At 44.1% G+C, this 21,015-nt stretch overlaps 1 protein-coding gene across 2 annotated transcripts in view; it reads right to left on the reverse strand.

Moving 5' to 3' along the window:
- Positions 1-21,015, reverse strand: part of sema5a (sema domain, seven thrombospondin repeats (type 1 and type 1-like), transmembrane domain (TM) and short cytoplasmic domain, (semaphorin) 5A) — a 129,697-nt gene that overhangs the window by 13,763 nt on the left and 94,919 nt on the right. For both annotated transcript variants that reach the window (XR_005071605.1, XM_037079862.1), the window contains exons 16-17: positions 13,346-13,571; positions 332-541 (exon numbers count right to left, since the gene is read on the reverse strand). Coding sequence is in view for 1 of the 2 variants with exons in the window: in XM_037079862.1 (XP_036935757.1) it covers positions 332-541; positions 13,346-13,571 (436 nt within the window). In the remaining variant the exon portion in view is untranslated. The remainder of the gene's footprint in view (positions 1-331; positions 542-13,345; positions 13,572-21,015) is intronic.

Below are 21,015 nucleotides of genomic sequence, written 5' to 3' on the forward strand. Positions count from 1 at the left end.
CATAATTACCCGGCAATGTAATTACATACTGGAGCGCCGCAGGGATTGTCTCTGATTCCTGGTGTAAATTGGGGTCTTCGTCACACCTCTTATCTGCCACTGATTTCTTTTGTGGTTTCTGGTGATTTGGTAAGTCATTCTGTCAGTGTAATTCTTTATCCATTAATCAAGAGGGAAACATAGCTTCAGTATGTTGTGGATTACTGTGTATTTATCTGTGTCTCAGTGAAAAGGGGAGCTGACAAAGTAATTGACTCCTGGTCTTTTGAATGTGTTTGTCCCTGCGTGTGATTAAGGCTTTCAGCTTGTGTCTGCGTGTGCATTTCTTTACCTGGACAAGGGGTGATATTACACTCCTGATACTCCTGCGCTGGCCCCAGGCAGGTCTGTCCTCCGTATCTGGGCTCTGGGTTACTGCAGGTCCTCTTTCGGCTGCGGATTCCCCGGCTGCAGTCTCGGCTGCACTGGGACCAGGAACTCCAGGAAGACCAGCCTCCGTTCACCGTGTGGCCTGAGATCCTCCCGAGACGAAGCACTTCTCCTGGGAAGAGAGTCAGCAACATAAAAAATAAGACAACTGTCAAAACATTTTCTACTCTTCTCCGCATTGAGAAGGCATTTTCCTTAAAAAGCTGCTCTTTTCGAGAAGAAAGTGGACGATGCTCAACGTCCCTTCCTGGCATCACTGTGTGCATTTGTTCTAAGAGCAATAATAGTGCAGAGAGTCAAGAGCAGCTCCTGATCACATTGTCTTTATTCTATAGCTTTTCAAGTGATCTCTAAAAGCTTTTGCTCGATTAGTGCTGAAAGAGCAGTGCCTACTTCATGTTTTATGTTATTATTTAGTCATTTTGTGCTGTAAGGCAAATGGACAGATTTAATTTCAACTGGTAGAACATCATGTGCGTGCGGTCAAATTGAAGTTCTGTCTGTAAACTAAATCATACCTGGCTTCCAGTGTCGTCTTGACAACCATTGCTGAGATTGCGGTCATAATTGATACAGAAATTTGTTACAAGTCAAACTTTTAATGTTAACTTTTTATCATCGCATTGTGCTACTGACAGGTCAAAATCAAGTTTCAGTTCATCAAATCGGCTAGAACATGTGGTGGTGGCACACTTCAGCCTCATGTTTCCAAAATTTGTATTCCGGAAAAAAATTAAAAAATCTCCCGACCAAACTTTTTTCACACATCAATAAATAAATCAATCAATGAATCTCTCGACAAAACTTATTTCCCACTTGGTTTCACACATTATAAAAAAAAACAAACTTAAATTAAATAAATTGGTTTCAAATGTGGTAAAAAAAAAAACACATTCTCCCGAAATTTTCTCTCTTAAAAAAAGAAGATAAGATTCACTTGGTTTCACACCTGAAAAAACATTTTCTTCTCGGGAACATAGCAAAGATTACAAAAAAACTTTTTTTTCTCTCAAGTTCTCAAGCCACAAATACAGTTTTATTGATTATAAAAGTTAGAGCTGAAAAAGAATTCAGCCAAGTGAATGGATCACAAGATGAATCCAGCACGGAGACAGATAGAGAGATAGATGCTACATTGATGGTGTCAGAAATCAGCTGCATGAACGTAATCCATCATTTAATTCTTCACAGACCTGGTGTCACTCTTCAAAGATGGATTCCGCCCAGAGCCGAGTGTGTCAACACGGCGTAGTCGCCCTCTCATCAAACAACATCAGCTGACTAATCTGTGTACTCTCATCTGGAATGAGTCGAATAGAGAATTCCTAATGAAATATGAAACAGTAATTTCTATTAAACTATAATTACCGTGCGCATTAATCAGCAGCGTGGAAATGAGCGGAATGAGCGGCGAGAGAAAAGCTTCTGGCCATTTTTGAATGAAAAGAGTGAACTCATCTGTTTGAGTGAATGATAATCACCTCCAATGAAATTACAGTCACTGTCCGAGAACTTCTCGGATGATTCTCTCGTTCAACACACTGGGTTATTATCGACTTTTTCCGATAACATTGGAGGACTTCATTTTGTGTCTGCTTCTGGTTTGAGTCATCCTGCGTTTTGTATTACTCGTGTCCTGCTCTTTCAGTTTTGGCCTATTTTTGTGTTGTTGAAACGGACTGCGAGAGCGCATTAGGATGCTCAGTCTTAATCACTCGACCACGCCACAGCAACCTTCATATTTTGTCTAACTCTCCTTCTAATCTCTCGCTTTATCGTTTTTTTATGATCCCTATCTTGACTATTTTTCTCTCTGCCTCTCTCTCTCTCTGTCTATCTTTCCCATTAACCTTCTCTTGCTTTTTGTGTCTGCCCCGCTCCCCCCGCCGCTCGCTGTCCTCCAACCTGGCCTCGTTGTTTTGTCAGCGTGCTCTTTTCACTGACAGTTAGCGTGGCACGGCTGCTTTGTATTCTCAGGGAGAGGACAGTGTGTTTACCTAGCACAAATCCTCAACCTCTTCATAACTACGGCCGACCTTGGCGGTGCACAGGCCGACTCACCCCGCGCATCAAGCTGGCGTGAGCGCTGACAGGCCCGTCGAGGCTCCAGCTCTTTATCGATTCTGAGCAGGCAGTGGCATGGACAGTCCCGCCTGCTGCCATGACCCCGCAGTCTTTATCAAAACCCTGCGTGGCGCGAGAGACTGGACTGCTGCTCTCCTCTGAAGGCAAGGGGGTGCTTTGCACCATCGTTCCCATGCAAACGTGTATACAAGGGCCCAAACTGGACACATGCACAAATGCAAACATGGACACTTAATTACGCCGGTGTCCACTATTCAAACACTTTGCTCACGTTGCTTGGCCTGCCCTGATGCACTGTGAGCATTGTTAACGCTACTTCACAGGGGCTGCCCACCCGTCGCCAAAACAAACAGCGTGGTGCCCTCCCTATCAAATAGGTGGCGACTGGATCTATCGATCAGTGCAAGAGCCACACACGGCCAGAGAGAATTAATCCTCGCTCTTCCTGACGAGCCGGGCCGAGCCAAAACTAAGAAGGACACAGCGAAACATCCAATAGTCCCCGCTGCAAAGAAACTAGGACATGGGGAAAAAAAAAGTTCCCTCCTCCCTCCCGTTGCTCAACCTTACACCCTGCTCAAAGGCAAAATACGCTGTAAACAAACTTAGGAACTCGTGTGTGTGCGACAGAGACGGATACATGAGTGCATGCGGGGGACTCAGCGAGGCCACACAGACACGCAACGACGTGCAATCTAATGTACCGTACAGGCAACTGTAACGCAAAAGCAGAGAGGAGAGAGTTATAAAAAGAGTGACGGAGGCGGCGACGGTGACGGGCTGACATGCAAACAGGAGAGGCAAGCGCTTTGATACAGACGGATCTGAGGGACGGAGAGGTGGAGGGAAGAGATGCATTGTCATGTGTGAGTTTTATCAGCGTCAGAGTAACAGAGGACCACACCGGGGGAAATAAAAGTGCTTCATCCAGACTGTCCTAGATTCAGAAATTGCACATTTACTCCCCATTACTCTTCCTCCCTCCCCCCCTTACTTACTCCCATCAGCGACGTCTCACCGTGGAAGGAACCCATTTCTCTGTCCGTGTGTGCTCGTACGTGCACTCTGTGTGGCTGTTTCTGCACATAAAATCATAAACCCAGGGTTTTACAGTGACACAGTATGACAGTGCTACCAGGAGCTGTCTTCAGGTCTGCCGAGCGTTGGGTTGACCCCAAAAGCCTCCAGAGAGACGTCCTCACGAAAAAGCCAAAGAAAAAAAGCTTGTAAGGGCGCAATTAAAACCCTGTGCTGGAGTGCATGAGGGGTCAGCCCACATGGAAACACAGACGCACACATAGCCCAGAAATATATATGCTAACTTATAATAAAGGTTTAGATTTATTGGACTGAGGTGGTTTTTATCAATTTTGTGCCCCGGCTTATAAGGATCCAAGGATGGAATACACAACATTACCTACTACTAGCGTGAGTCACACGTGTTTACTTTGGTGCACTGTGCAAAGGGTTTTACACTAAAAATGACTTGCAGGAGGTTTAAACTCGAGTTCATGGTTGCATTTCTAGACCATTAACTTCAAATCACACACTGCTTCCATCACTGCCAGCATCCGACATCCAAAGTCTCTGTGAGCTGCCGAGCCGCAACCTTTCAGTGCCACAGACAACCAAAGCTATGTTATTGTTTCCTTAATGTGTCATCCTTCGTCTGGTGCGTTTGATTCCAGACAAGGCCTGATAGAAGATCCTCGGCTTCTGACGGAAAATTTGCCCTTGAATGCGCCATCAAGGAGAGCGTTGAAATTGGTCCAACGCTGGTTGTGGATCCAGGACGTTTGAGGGTCAGGGGTGAGAAAAAAAAAAAAAAAGAGTGCCAGCACACAGCAAGGGCAACCTAGAGGGTACTTAAGCATGTTTGATCTGCCATAGGGGCATCCAAGAGGTCACTGTCACTGTGTTTTTTTCGAACATTGAGGCATCAGGGTGTGTGATCTTCAATGCATGATCCTTCTGACAGACAATTTGTGCTTGAATGCATCAACAAGAAGAGTGTTTAAAATGGCCCCTGCCGGTAGCGGACACAGGATGTTTGATGGTCAGGGGCAGAAAAAAACAGCAACTAAAGATGGATTACTTTCCACGTGTCGCCATAGGGGAAATGAACGGAAACCAGCAAGTGGATGGAAAGTGGAAAAAAATGTAGTGATGTAAAACCCATTTAGATGTAATTGACATAAATGGGCTTAAATGTGCAACGCAGTGGTGCTTTAAGTCATTTATTGAACCAAATATCGAAGATAAATGTGCAACTTAATAAATTGCGGATTTTTTTTCTCGGTGGATATTTCCTCCAGTATGAATTGGCGGTTGATGAAACCGACCTTGATACACTTGCACAACAGCTCTCACGACCAGCTTCTTGTTGTGTTTTGATTAAGGGAACACAGCGGTAAAAAGCAAATATCAGGAGGTGGAATTCCAGTCCAGTTCTCTCCATTTATCCCTCTTGCCAATACAATCACAGGTAGCACAAAGTACCAGCTGGTCCTGCTGGCTGCAGTGGTGGGCTTCAAGTGTGGTAATTGTAGGTGCTTTCAAAAGAATGGGCGAAGTCCAACTAGCTGAAATTGTCAACAAACAGTACAAACGGGATTGATTTTTTTTTTTCTTCTTCTAGCTGAGGAATCTTGCTTCCATCAAAGAAACAGCCATTTCCCTTTTCCCTGGTAATTTGAAGTACCAACAGCGGTGCTCTCTGCTCTGAGGTAGCATCCGGCCTGATTGGTCAGAACAAAAAAAAAAAAAAAAAAAGCACCAAAGCGGAAAGTGAACCAATGTCAGGGAAGACAGGCGAAGACAAGCTCATGAATAAGTCAGAAGGTGTGAGGGCAGAAAACTTTCCTTTGCGTGCTGTTAATCTTAAAGTGCTGAAATGAAACCTGATTAGAAGGTACACTGTCAGAGCCTTCTGTTGTGATGTTTTTCAAGAGCTCAGGGCCACAATTACACACACGCATGTTGAGTAAAGAGAGGCTTTGTGCCAACAAAGTAGATTTTTCCTGACAGGCGGGTGTGTTTTCTCATCGCCTACGCTGCTTTGCTAATTTGTTGACTTTTTTCGCCGAAATCTGTGCCTCTCTGTGAGTGCCACGCTGGGGGCAAATGTGAAACAGGCAGAGTGTCACTGGCGGTCCATGGTACTCTGCAAATTCGGTGTCAAGGATAATTGCAGTGAGGTTGTGAACTCTATCTGCCAGTAATCTGGGGAAAGGGCAGTGGGTTACATACTTAACTGAGTCATGACAGACTGAGAGAGACATATACAGAGAGACTCATCATCGATTTGAAAACAGCGACTGAGCTATATGAGGAGAAGCCATATCACATTCAGCAGACTTACTGTACAAGGAGGAGTCTGGATTGAAAATGATTGACAAACTCTATTAAAAGGTATCACATGTATCTTTTGCTGTGTTTTAATTTTATTATTTTTTTTAACATGAGGGCACTTTCAGAGTCCACCAGTGACCAGTTGCTTTAACTTCTCAAAAAAACCCCAGAAGGATCAGATGAGTGAGAAAGGTAGCTGGCGAATGCGACTAAAGGTAATGAGAAATAAGGCTTTAAATCATTCCTCGTCTGTCAACATTTTGTGTCCGAGTCACATAAACAGATTTTCATCAACAATGGTGGTTGTTTTACTCTGAAGGCAGCAACTCCTATGATCCTACGTTACTTTCATTCCATGTTTTGTTATGATTGATGGATCCATAGTGGAAGAAATTACATATTCTATATACAGTATATGTTCAACCTGGACTTCACGAGCGATCAGTTGTCTGATGTCACACAACAATGGCAGCACCCATGGGAAGGAAGTAGGGTGTATTTGTACTTTATTTGTAAAAGGCTGTGAATGAAATGTTCAGATATGTTTACAAGTAACAAAGTGCTACAAAACAAACTGTATAATGGCGCCTGTTCCCTCGTATTTCCTCCTCTATTTGGTTTATGATGCACAGAGACTGCACTGCTGAGGATACAACTGTGTGTACACTTGCCAAAGAGACATCATTTTGTCACAGTCAGACAAGTTCTTTGTTCACTTTTGGCAACTTTCAGGTTGGAAGTCTGAAGTTTCGGCTAGGAAATTCTGCTCTCCGATGGTGCCTGGAACTCAGCATACCGCTGGCTTTTAAGGGACCAATATACCCGACGTTAAGAGGTTAAGTCAGGAGAACACTGCTGTCTGGCAACAGCTTCTAGAAGCCACTGAGGCTAACGATTTAGACGAAGCTAGAATGCAGAAAATGTGATGCAAGAAATGCAGAAGAATAACAAAGATGAGGACATTCAACTGTATAATTTATGTTTTTTTTTATCCCTCTGTCTCAGTTTTTTTAACTGTGTACTGTGTAACACATGTATTATTTTTTATTTATTCTAGGATACTGCTGATGAAAAATAGCCACTCATCAAACTCGGGTGTATTTCCATTTGTTTGAATTTTGATTAATATATAAAAAATTAAGAATTGCAGAATGAAAGAATATTAACCTTTTCTTCAGACATACAAAAATTACAAAGACGATCTCGAAAAATTATAACAATTTACCTAAAAAACCCACCAGAAATTGAACTTCTACAGCCTCCACCATTTCTGAGAACATCAGCGCACACGTCAGAACTCGTGAACTCTGAGCTTTCAAAAAACCTCCACTTGAGAGGCAGAAGTTTGACAAGTGAGATATATTCTTTTTTTCATCATTATAAGTCTGTGACTCTGTCTCTCAGACCTACAATTACACAACCTGCCACTGCCTCCCTTTTTTTGGGAGCTGCAACTGAGAGCTTCCATTTTCCGCCCACTGGCTCCAGTCCACCTCCACCATCACCAGTGTCTAGACTCTGGGGGAGTCATGTCTTATCCTCTGAATTCACGGACTTTATAAATATGCTTCCCAGTGATGGAGCCCAATCACCAAAGACCTTCTGTATCTTGATACAGATTTTTTTTTTACATTATGTGTGGTAATTCAAAAATCCAGAGGAAAACAAGTACTCACAAGCCCACTGTGTCCTAACCTTCACTTTCAATAATAGCTCTGAATAACAGCAATCCAGCCATTTAAATCTACATGCGCAGGTATTATTTTGCTTGAGGTGCCTGTTTCCAGCTGAAACTGGCTCCTCAAGGTCCAGACTTAATTTAGTTCAACCGCGTGTTCATTTATAAGCTCAACTACGGTAGTTCTGTTTTTTTTCCTCGATAAACACTCAGACACACACACACAAAAAAAGAGCTCCCACTGTAAGGAGAGAGGAAGCGAGACAGAAACAGAAAGACAATAAGGACGCTGGAATGGTTGCCATCCGTCAGAGGCGTCCCTCAGCACTGTCCTGTGTCTACTCAGTGTCTGCTCATGACATCCGTACGGGAGAAACTAATCTGTCGCCCATGAGAAGGCCCTGGCCTTGATATCAGATCAGCTGAAGTGAAACACATCAGGCTGCTGACACGCTACCGTTTCTCCCTGGGAAAAAAAATGAAGCCATCACTCACCGACACAAGCCGGCAAAATTACAAACTCGCAACCTTCTACAGAAATGTCTTTCATCTTTCCAGTGGCTTTCTTTTCCCTCGGTGTGTCTGCTTTTCTGTCTTTCTGAGATGCAAATGGAAAAAAAAAGCTGTGATGAATGCCTGAGTTCTAAGCCCTTTTTAAGCCTGATACTGCTATGCTCCATCATAAGACCAGCGAGTGAACTTTTCAGTCATTCATAATATGAAGAGGCATTGATTACGACAGACAGGCTTATCTGTTCCATAGACGTATGGCTTCGCAGAAATCATTGTTTAAGTTGTCGATTCGTGCAGCGGGGCTGGCCTATGGCAGCAGAGACAAAGTGACTAATAACAGAGAAGTTTGGAGTTGGAGGCTGACTAATGATAGACAGGTGAATGCTTTCAACCCTGGAAACAGTGGGAGGGTGAATTCCGGCTGCATGCAGACTACTGCCGGCTGGCTACTAATTAAGTGTTTGCACAACCCTAACAGCGAGCGTCCAGCCACAGCTTAGCAACCGAAAGTACGTATACAAGGCCTGTCAAGCTCTGGATAGCTCAACACGCTGAAATGGTTTGCAGCTTGGTGTGTCTGAAACCAGAAGGGCGAGAGCAAAAGTGCAAGGACTGGATTAAACAGTTTTTTTAGTGTGGCCTTCCTAGCGACAAACCTTGTGGGGTTTCAGGGCCGTATCTTGCTGAGTTGTGATGGTAACAGAAGTTTGGAGCACATTATTGTTTACATGACTTTGTAAAAGCCCAGCTCACGACTAGCTCATCCACTGTGTGTTATTTCTGCACCTGGGTACCACATTGTCTTTAACACCTCTGCGATGCTCTTGACTGGAATTGGGGAAAGTTTCAACTCCAGCAACTGCAGACAGTGTTACCTGTCTGCCAGGTTCATCTAATAGATATATATATATATATGTTAAAAATTATTTTATACTGGTCCGATCATTCTTTTATTCTTACTTGACAAAGAGGAGTAACTCTACACCGCAATACAGGAAAGAGACTGGTGAGTGTTTTCCTTAGATATGTAGCTGTAACCTCAGTCTGTTAGCATGTAGCCATCAAGTGTATATATCTTTTTCAAATTCAGTGAGCTAGAGAGAGCCTCAATGAGCTAGTGTTGGCTTAAATGTGAAGCCTGAAACAAAGGACTCATTATTTAAAAAAAAAAAAAAAATGACAACACTCTCCAATGAATACATCTTTTATGATCATCGTCACTGCACGTGTGCCAGATGAGAACAGATACGGTTGATTTGCATCCCAGAGATATGTGAAACTGGCAAACTTTGACATGCCTGCTGTCAGTTACAGCCATAACTGAAATGTTTAGTGTTCTTATTTCATGTATGTATGTAAGAACTATTTCACGTCCTTTATGTGCTGCTTTGTTGGTATTTCTAGTAAACCAGATTTAGCAAAAAGTGACCTACCACTGCTGGTCAGACTAAGCGCTACTTTTGGGTGAACTCAAGCTGTCATTTTCTTCAGTCTGTGGCCCAACAAGTAAATTAGGACTCCAACCTAACATTAGTGAAAGTATTGTTATTACATGAAAGCACCAAACATGGATTTTAATCCTCTTTTGCCAAGCAGTCGGGTTCTGTTGACGTGCCAATTAAACTGACATGATACTTGAGGGTGGAGCTAAGAACAATCATGTTAATTAAGTGTTATGTGAAGACATGCTGTATTATTGAGCGAAGGGAAGGGTCATGTAATGGGAAGAAAAAGGAAAGCCATGTTTTAAACACTGCCTGTGGGATTTTCTGCTTAAAAATACATGTCTGTGAAGGCAATTATGCAAATCAAATGTTTGGTTTTTCATTCAGGCATGTGAAATGTGATAAAGAGGAAAAAATGGTTACGAAAGATCCAAGACTAATCACTTGATGTACGTGACAAGAGAGGTCTTTAAATCACGACAGATCTTAAGTAATTAACTCATCGCTATCATTAAACTATGATCAGTGATGCGAAACCAGTCAGTATGTTAGATAAAAGCTCATTGTAAATGCTTGGTTAAATCATATATTCATAATTTATCTCCCATAATAAAGACCGATAGAGATCTTAACATGAGAGACAAGCAGACAAAGAGAAGGAAGGGAAGCCGGGGAGAAGTTGGGAAAATCGCCAACATATCTCAACAACGGTTTGTTCTCTCTATTGATGGAGGGACTAATTCTCTATATCTGTGCGTCACAGACGACACTTCCAGGCGTGTGTCCATAACAAGCGCAGCGTCTCTGAGTACAATCCAGATCATCAAATGTCAGGTTTTTCTGATGGCTCTGACGCTCGAAGCTACAAACATGCCGACGTTCTGAAGACCTCAGACAACATGGAAGGGCGGGCTTTTTATTTAGTGTCTGTGGAGCGACATCAGTGGGACACGGACGGAAAAATAGTTTTTCAAAGTTCACACGCCGGCTTCAGACGAGAAATTAAAAAGGACAGTTTTGGCTGTAGGGTGCGGGGTGTATATTCTGGTGAAAGACTAAGTGAAGATGTTTGGCAAAAAGGAGAATGTTTTGTACTCACTGACAAAGTGTTTGTCATTAAGACAATAAACCCATACATACATATACTGTTCATATGAAGCTTAGCGTGAGTTCATCATTCACATAGTAAGTAAATATCTTCAAATATCTTGTTGGCTAGCTGCTTGTTGAACCACCGTATCTTGTTCTTTTTATACAGGTGCTCATTTCGAATGATGGGATGTGTGGATAAAATGGCAGCATGAAAGTTTTAGTTGAAAACACCAAAAAATATTGATATAATTGAGCAAATAATGCTATTAATTAACCTTATTTGGGGAATTGAGTGAAAAAATACAATTACTCTATATAAGAGACGGATAAATATTCAAGTAATGTACCAAACAACCTTTGAATGGTTTAAAACAAAGAGGCTGCGTGGAGCTCAACTCGAAACTTGCTGCCTGATGCAAATTGTAAATCTCTATCGGGTGACACGCCATTCCTTCTGGGCGCTCATCATCTCAGAGGGATTTCTGCATCCTTTGCCCTCGTACTTGGACATCAATACACACCACCACTGAGGTGGTCATTAGTCTGCAATGGCTGCTTGCTTTAAGTGAAGTTAACCGCTGTCCCAGAGGCTCAGGCACCCCGTGAATCTATGGTGGGAGGAGAATGTATTGGAAAAACGTCATGTCCACACACACTCGCACACGCACACACACAAGCTGATGCACACATCCACCTGCTCACACAAACCAGTGAAACTGCACATCAAGCTGCCTCCCTACTTTTACACACACACGCAGGGACGCACACACACAAACACACAAACACACACTCACAGAAAGACACACCAGTGCTTTCCAGATGGATGGCAAGTTTGATAATGGTTGAAATGAAGAAGTGGATCACAGGAGTCCATCCTCTCTTTCGACAGTTATGACCTGATACTCCTCCGAGAGGTGAATCATATAGCGGTCTGGAGATGAGCAATCAAAGCGGGACAAGAAGAGAGTAGCAGACAAGGCCACGGACACCCCGATAGTTCTTGTTTTCACTCGAGCTGTGCATTACAACCGGAGCGGAACTGCGTTTTTCAAAAGAAAAGGAATCTGTATCGTTTCTCTCCCCCTCAAATGTACATGGATTGCGCTTTTGATAAAAAGATGAACTGCAATTTTTGAGCTTGATGTTGAAAAGACATTTTCACTGAGCATGTAAAAACATAAAACCACATCAAGGCCATTCTTTGACTCAATGTAGAGCAGCCATACTGCCTGCAGTGATGTTAGCTATTTATCAAGTTACACCAATATAGGAGGAATAAAAAGTGCAATAACATGATGATAAATTGCTGCTGTTAGTAAGCATTTGCAGTGAGTTTATAATGAAGTCCGATAAAATTAAAATTACAACCATCTCTCTGGTCTTAAATGTGACCCGCAGCACTGCTGGTACATCATTTGCACCTCCGTTTTTGTGATACCTGTTTCCTGACAGCAACAGCCATGTTTGTACATCGGTTGTTGAAGTGATTTGAAGCCTGCGTCGCTCCGCTCATACATCACCGTCTGCCTGATGTAGCCCAACAAAGGCTGACAGATTTAGCCAAAAGTGAGCGCTGAACCCTCAGCCTTCGCTTTTCAATAGGTATAATTAACGCCGGAGGTAATCTGACGTCAAGGCTTCTGGTGACAACCTCTAATGAAACACACAGAGTCTGTGACTTCCTCCCACTAATCAGAATCAAGACAGACCTATTAAGGCACGAGTCTTTGTTCACTAATGTCTTGGATGTGTGTCTGTCACTCCTCTTAAGGCTTTTTGAGTCCTCAGGTTTTTCCCCGTGCCTGCCAGCGCTCACTTAAAAACCCTTCAGGAGCATTTAGGCGTCTCGCTTCAAAGCGCGAGGAGAACAAGTTGTACCAGCGACAGCACAGCAGGAAAGATGGATATTCATAATCGGAAACGCGGAGGAAGAGAGAGATCAAACGAGAGAGAACGCCAGTGATAGCGCACATGAGGGCTAACCCTGGTGATTACTGGTGCGGCGACAGACCACCCAGAGACGCGCATGGACTCAAAGGCCGCCGCAGCTTCGCTGGGCGCTAACTCCAAAGCCCTTAAATGAAAATCTGCTTTTCCTCTTTGAGGCAAAGAGCGACACCATAAACAAACTTTAACTACTGCGTCTGCATTTGAAGCTCTTTTTGCTGTGGTGTGGTGCCACCCCGCCTGTCTACCCTCTAATATGGATCCTTCCACTTGACAACATAAACAACTTGTCAATTAGCAGCCTGTTTGTACAAACATTTACAGGGTTTAATTCACAAGGGGTGTGGCTGACTGAGACTGCGCGGTGCAAAGGGGAATAGCCGGGATGGCGGATGAGGAGCGAGTGTTTGTGCTCCTTTGCAAGACTATAATTTAAGTTTGAGCATCTGCGTCTGTGCACGTTTTTTTGTCTTTGTAAATCGGCTTTGTGGATTTGGAAGTTCATTAACGCGCTTGTCGCCTTGATCTGTTGATAAAGAAGAGGAAGATGGGATCGCAAACACGAGAGCTGATTGAGACGCCGCTCCTCTACAACTTTTGCAGGACAGAAAACAGGCGAGGGGGAAAAGTTTGAGAGAGAAGGATCTAATGGACAACAGACAGAGAGAAGGAATGGCTCGAGGCGAGGAGGCCAATAACTAGCCTGCAGAGATACAGAAAGCCAGTTGGAGGGAGATAACAGCGAAACATCCAGAGGCTGAGATAGCCAGAGAGAGACCATCTGTCTCTTCCACTCTGCACTCACCGTCGGTGGAGCAGCCCGTGGAGCCATCGCTGGAGCAGTAGCGCATCTCGATCCTCTGCCTGCCCACCTCCAGCAGGCTGGGGTCCGGGATGCGCGCTTTGCAAGTGTATCGGAAGCGCTGCTCGTAGTGGCCGCCGTTGTCAGAGATGTTGACCGGGGTCCAGGGAGTCCAGGGCGTGGTCTTCTTCAGGTCGGGACATGGCAGGGTGTTGCACGACTGGTACTCCTGTAGTGACAGAGAAGCATTTTTTTCCCTTACTGCACTTTAGTGATTCTTAATTTCAAGCACGTTTGCAGGCAGGTGAATTTGCCACGTCTACTGTAAGCGTGGGAGGAGATAATCACAAATCATTAAAGCAATAATTAAACATGACAGGCTCGGACAGAATTTCTGGTGTACTTCCCAAGCATGATAATGGACAGGACAATTGCTTTTTGAAACTCTCAGCAGTGACTAATATGAAATTAAACAGCTTATTTTATGAGGAAATAAACAGCCTTTTCAAAGCCCTCATCGTCATTCATCCTTGAAAGCCTCGCGATTCCAGTTCTGGCTGGTTTTACTGTACCGCACGTTGCCAATCCGGGGCGGCTCATCCCCCAAAACACCCCTCTGAATCCATCGGGGGCCACGTTTGCCTGGCCGCTACATAACCTGCCAGTCTGCCGGCAGGATGCGTTCCCATTAGACCGCTTGCTGAACATGGCGTGAGGCAAACAAGCCAGGCAGAAAAGGTCATTGATCAAGTTTAATTTATAACCAAGGGGAAAAAGGATGGAGGAGATGAGGCAGGAAGACGAAGAAAAAAAGGTGTGGAAGTGGAAAGGCGATAATGGCAACTCTTTCTCCTATCTGCATCTGGCTTCGAGAGCCGGGCACTAAAAATGAAAAACGCAGCGCTGAAGCTCTAACAGCATGATATGTGAGTCTCATTCAGAACTCTCATAAGTATATATTTTGCCTCCACTTCTCTCAGCCAACTTCTATTTGGGCTGAATAAAAAACACTCTGCTTCTTCTGTGGGCACTGCCATATATGATGATCTCATTCGGGAAGATAATAGGTGGGTAATAGGCAGTCCGGACCTCTTTTGTGCCCGGCTAAATGAATAAGGAGGCGGAGGTAGTGATACGTCTGAGGGGAAAATGACACCGTGGAGGAGAAGGTGAGATGGCTGCCATTTTCCCTCACACTTGTTTATTTATGCTGAATAGCCCTTGAGTGACTGCCAGACCTTGACAAAATAAGATAAGAGTTCCTCTCTGCACATCCGTCAGCCTGTCACACGGGATGGGCTGACAGGTCAGCCGGGGAGAGGAGCGCCGTACAGTGTGCACCTCCATTTCTCACCATCCCACCTCCTTTTTTATGCTCTCCCTCGGTCTCGCATTCCATCCATCTATCTATCTTTATGTTTCTCTCAGCCTCCTTTCCACGCGCTGTTCAAAACTCGCTCTGTGTCGGCTCCCTTCCTCCCCTCCCCTTGTCTCTTTTTCTTTTGCCTCATCTCTCTCCGTCTCTCCCCATCCTCCTTCGTCTCCTCCCCCTTCCTCTCCTCCCTGGGGTACCAAGGTTAAAAACACAGGGAGGATTTAGATTCTGTTAGGGCCCCCGTGATGAATGAGGGTGTCACCTCCACCGCACTTCCTGCCTCTCTCCATCTAGCGCAGTAATCATCTCCAGACATTAATATTTAACATCATCACGCATCGCGGACCGGCCCACCATCTCTGGTTATCGGCCAATAACACAAAAGGGAAGAGAAAAGAGAGTCAGCATCAGCGTCTCGCCGCCGCTCCCACCGCCGCCACCGCCGCCACTGCCGCCACCGCCGCAACACACAGGCATGAATGGAGGGGAGAAAGGCAAGCGATCTGTGGGTGTTTGTTGTGTGAGTTGTTGATGGTGGCCAAACACAGTAAATATTTAATGAGCCTTGTCTGCTAAGCGTTTTTTCCTGTACTCTCTCAGGATTAGTGTCGATGCAGAGGGCTAAGGAGATAATTACTGGGTTTAACGCTGAACTTCATTCAAGGTCTCCAAAGGCATCCACATCCAGTACGGCTATAGTGGGCGAGGCGGTCGGCGTATATGTAACAAAGGTGTTTCACTGATTAAAAAAAAAACAAAACATGAAAGGCTGTGTGGCACGTTCTGAGCGGAACTTTTACTTTTCTTTTCCTCTCATTTCCTCTCCCTTCAAACAAAACAATCTGAGATGGAATAATGACTCTTTATTTCAGCTGCGAAAAACTCACTAAAGAGCCTTGAGTTACGGTGATTTGTGTAACCTGTAAAACAGGATCCAGTGGCTGTTAGCTAAATGCTCAGTGGGAGCCATGCAAATTTAATTTCGATATTTCCATGAACCTTACATATTTATAAATGTGCTGATTTATTTATGTGGAAGGTAACGGGCGCTTGTTCAAGCCTGTGGGTTTGATGAAACTATTTGTGAGTGAGTGGCATGTGTGTGGACTATTGTTTTGAAAATCCCATCACAATAGCTGAATAATAACAACAAACTACAAACTATCACTCTGCAGCTGTGTGTGTCCACCAACCAGTCAAGTTGCACATTGCATCTGTTAGTGTCGTTTTAGCTAACTTCCTGTTAGTTTTGCAGTTAGTGATCGTCTCCCTCCTGGATTGGATAAAGTGGGCAGGGAGACATGGGTTACTGACCAGTCTATGACGGTGGTAACACTTGGAATATAAAGCTATTTAAAAACATCACTATTTGTCATAATAAGCGAGTGAACTGTGTGTTTTGTGAGGTCACAGTGACCTCTGACCTTTGACCAGACCCCCATAATCATTTTGTGTGTGTTCAACTGGGTGGCTGTGCTATATTTGAAGAAATTCCCTCAAGGCACTCCCGAGATATGGGTTCACAAGAAGGGGACAAAAGGACAGCTCATAAACATAAAGCCTCCAAACACGGCTGGCACTTCCGCAGAGGTGTAAAAAAGAAATTCCGGCAGCCAAGATAATAAACTCTGCTGGTGTAAATATGACGTAATGCAATAGAGATATGATGGTGGGCTCCAGTATCATCCCACCTGGGGATCCATGATATGAAAAATAAAGGTTGAAGACCCCTGCTGTTGACTACAGCATCCAATAAAAAAAAAATGTTGAAGGGCAGCGGACAGTTTATTGCATTTTCATGGAAAAAAAAGAGCCTTGTTATATTGGCTACGCACATGAATACAAAAATCTGAAATAATAAGAAAAACACATTCAGTCCCCTTGCCTTGAGAGTGGCAATTTTTATAACGTTTTGAATAATGCATTATAAGAAGACCTGAGTATGTGAAATAAACATCACTACATCTTTGCCAATAAAAAACCCTAAACTCAAACTCACAGAGAGCAAATGACATTCACTGAGCCTGAGCAGTGAATAGGGCGTCTAAGCCATACATTACATGTCGGCCATGTAAATGTGCCTCTGAACAAAAAGACTGTGTTTTAATTAAACTTCTGATTCACTCCGAGGCAAAAAGAAGCTGATCAAAATGAGCTATTTAAAATGTTTTTAGCTCACTCTTTCCACTTGGTGTGGCCAGCTAATAAAATACACTAATAAAACCACAAGAAAAGAACAACAACAACAACAAAAATGGGATACATTTCCTGACACACTCGCATCTCAATTCCAGAGAAATTAACCGAAAGTGAAAACATGGCGGAAAGCAGTGGAACGTGACAAGTGCCATGTGGAACACAAAATTGGATTCAATTAGTCTGCTGATTTTCGTCTCATATCCACCCCCCCACCCCTCCTCTCCGAGCGTGAGCGGTGATATGCATTACGGGCAAATGGAGAGCAACGATTTTCTGCTGCGCAACACCTTTAACAGGCAGCTGCTCCGAGACGGCCGGCTCTGTAATGTGTTTTTGGCTGGAGCTCAGGAGAGCTGGGTGGGAGGAGGAGGACGCCTGATAGCATCTTTACTGCCTCACACAAACAAGCTGGTCAGTATGGAAGTGGTAGTCTGGCTGAGTGCGTGTGTGTGTGTGTCAAGTTGACTGCTGAGTGAAAGTTTGACTTGAGTCTGGCACTCTGTCTCTGACGTGTGTGTGTGTGTGTGTGTGTGTGTGTGTGTGTGTGCGCGCGCGCGCGTGTGTGTGAGGCGCGTGCATGCTTATAAGTTTATGCATGGCTGAGTTATGGATTCAGGCAGCTCCTATCTCCCCTTCCTCTCCATCCTTTCTGCGGACCCCTTTCTGCTTATTTTTTTTAGGTGTTACAGGCTGAGGGGATACAGGTTGAAGAGGACGAAGAGAGAGAGATCGAGAGAGACACAGTGTGTGTGTCAGCATAGCGCCTGAGTGCTGGGGAAGTATAAACCCTCATATTTTTATTGAGGAATGTATGAATGTGGAGTGGAGAGTGAAATACATTGTGGGTCTTAACTTGTGTGTGCGTGTGTGTGTGTGTGGGGGTACAAAAGGCTCTCTGTGTCTGGCCAGCTGTGGGAGGTGAATAATAAGGAGTCGTGCCTCTCCAGCCTGCTACCATCATTACACTCATTACATGTCTTATTGGGCTGGGAGAGCTGCGCGTGTGTGCGTGTGTGTGTGTGTGTGAGGGAGGGAGAGAGAAGAGAGGGTGTGTGTGTTAATAAGGATGCCGACATATACACACTAGTGCCCAACGTTTAAGTGAACGGTCCAGATGTGAGATGTGAGAATGACTAATCCTCTCCAGCGCTTACATCTTTATCCATTGTGGTTAAGTCCACGGAGATGGAGTCCTAATGTTTCTCAAGTCTCTGTGACACATCAGTTCAATTAGCGGCGCCGACCACAACACACTTTGTCAAACACCGACTTCCTCTCTCTCTCTCTCTCTCTCTCTCTCTCTCTCTTTGGTCTCGCTGTCTCCCCACAAGTCTGACTCCATAATGAAGCCTGCTGTCGGCCAGAAGCAGGTCTCCTGGCTACACACCAGTGTGCGCGCGCACACACACGTGTGCGCCAAGTCGCACACACAAACACTGAACAACACGAAAAAAAAAAAAAAAACCTGCACAAGTGTGTTCACACATCAGTCTGCCTACACAAACACTGGGTACTTAACTTTCATTTCACAGCCTGGCTGCACTACTGAATTTATCGCAGGTAAATAGAACAGCTCTCGGTGTCATTAAGCAGCTCTGCGCATCGTCGGTTCTGCATGGTCCCATATTTGACTTACTTAACTCTGTGAGGGAGAGTCAAGATGTGCAGCTCTGCAGAGAAAAATGATCCTCTTCGATCATCCTTGGATGTGTAAGACATTTGATGTACAGTGCTTTGGAGTATAAAGTGGGAAATTCCACAGTGAGGGCAAATCTTTGAATTACCTCCTAAAGGAGATTTGTTCCTTTGGTGCCTGGTGAAGAATGTAATGGGCAAAACTAAAACATCAACTGAAAACACCATAAAGAAGCCGAGAAGCAGAGACTCTGACAAAGCCAAATTAAGACTGCATGTTCGCTGTGATGTATTATGAAGGTTGGACAACTCTGTGGAAGCTTTCCTCTGTTCTAGAGATGAAAAATTAGTCCTCATAGCTGATTGATAAGCACACTGCAGCTACAAAAATAAGTAATTCATTATAGCAAATATACAAGTCACTTTAATCTTTGATGCTCATGAACAATGATTCCTCATGAACTCCCTGCCTTGATGGACAGCATGTTTTAAGGTGAGGTGTGAAATTCCACTGTGACATCACCCATTGGTTTGTGGACTACAGTTCTGAAGCCTCAAGTTTGGCAGTACGGCCAGAAGTGACCACATTTGGACCAGAGGGTGAGGCTATGGATGATATCCTGATTGGATCTGTCTGAAAATCCGTGGACATGCATTGGTGTTGGCATGCCAACCATCTGTCAAGCATACCCTGGGTTCCATTCTACTTTATCCAAAACGGGACCATAATTTACAAAACGAACATCATGCTGTATTGACGAACACTTCAAACTAATGATTGACTTCATGAATCATGAATAAAATGTTTACTGTGGTAATACATCAAGTCATAAGAAGGGTCATTTTCTCATAAGCTTACATATAATTGGACTTATTTTGAAACCAGTGGTCCACTCCTGCTTAACTCCCGGCAAATCAAAAAGCAGCAAAGAGGTGGAGTGTGGGTGGTGCTGGGGAGAGCTGAGTGAACCCTGGTTTATTGAAACACGTCCATGTAGACAGAACTATCTAGCTAGCTAAAGCTAACAAGATATGTTGTTCACACAGATTTGCAGAATCAGGGCTCATGTCCCCATAACGTTTTCGACTTTTCAGAAAGCGTCACCAGTGCTTTTTTTTAAAGCAACTATCATGTATTGGCTGTATCGTGTATCTCCCTGGTAACCAAGAAAATGGAAGAACCTTGTTCTGGCTGTGTCTGTCTATCCTGTGCTGTATCAGTCTGAAACTAAAAAGTCAGTTTGTGGGAACAGATTGTCTGCACACTCACTGTTGAGTGTTGTGCTTTTATCAGCCTACGCGTTGTAAGCTTGTTATTAGCTGTGTGGTCAGCCCTCTGTTAACATATCGTTAGCAGCTGTCAATCAAAACCAACAGCGCTCCCATGGGCACCAGCAGCGCTTTTCTGCTATGTGGACACGGGCCCTTTATTTGTGTTTATTCACCCAAAACAGCCAGAATACCTTGCTGTAAATTATTCTTGAGATAGTGAGTAATTTTTGGCATAAAAAGTGTATGTGTCTGTGCTCAAGTTCAGTTTAGCTTCTGGTTGAGGTAAATCAGCCAAAGCCATCTAAGCTGTTTTGTACTAGCCTGTAAACATGTTTAATTCTGCTGTAAAGTTGGGCAATTTAATAGAGTCTTGTGGGGATTGACTCACTTTTGGAGCCAGCCTTAAGTAGCCATTCAAGGAACTGTAGTTTGTTGAACTTCCGCTTTGGCATAATTTGTCGGCCCCAGATGTTGCCGCTTGTAACTGCATCGAAAGGGTAATTATAATGACTTAGTTGTGTATTGGCAAGACTTAACAAACTTATACCTAACCTTTACTGAATTATGACTCATCACCTCCCTGATATGGAAAAAAAACATGTTTTTTTCACACCCAAGTCACCCAAGGTCGACTGACCGTGCTTGCATCCTCTTTTCCAGAAGAGCTTTTGAGAATCCAAACAGGCAAGGACAAGGTTTAAACGCCCATGTGGTTCGCTGCATCACCAGCGCCTCCCTTGTTTATTTCCATTCCAGATTTTGCCAGCTCCTCTGGGGAGTCAAACCTGTAATGTGGATACAGTGAAACGAGAGAGACGCAGCACTGCGGTGCATGGAGCAGGGCTCAGACTGATGAAGTTGCAGTCGCGTGGCCTTTCGCATCAGCAAAATGAGGCACGGAGCACCTGAGGACTAAGTACTTCGATAATGATAAGACTGCTGAGGGCAATGGCACACAGGGCAACATTAGGGCATGTTTGATGGAAATTATGCACCTAGAGAGTTTTTTATTTTAGTAACATTTAGTTTTTACCCCAGCAGGGCTGTAAAGTCTGAGGAGACACTTTTGTTTAAACTTAAGTGTCCTTGACCTGAATCCCTACTAGCTCCGCTTGAGCTATTCTGTATCTGACTCCGCGCCGTGAGCTCCCTGTGGAGGGGTTATAAGTGGAGAAAATTTCACTTCAGGGAT

This window comes from Acanthopagrus latus, chromosome 19 (assembly GCF_904848185.1).
Source record: "Acanthopagrus latus isolate v.2019 chromosome 19, fAcaLat1.1, whole genome shotgun sequence".
Taxonomy (NCBI): Eukaryota; Metazoa; Chordata; class Actinopteri; order Spariformes; family Sparidae; genus Acanthopagrus; species Acanthopagrus latus.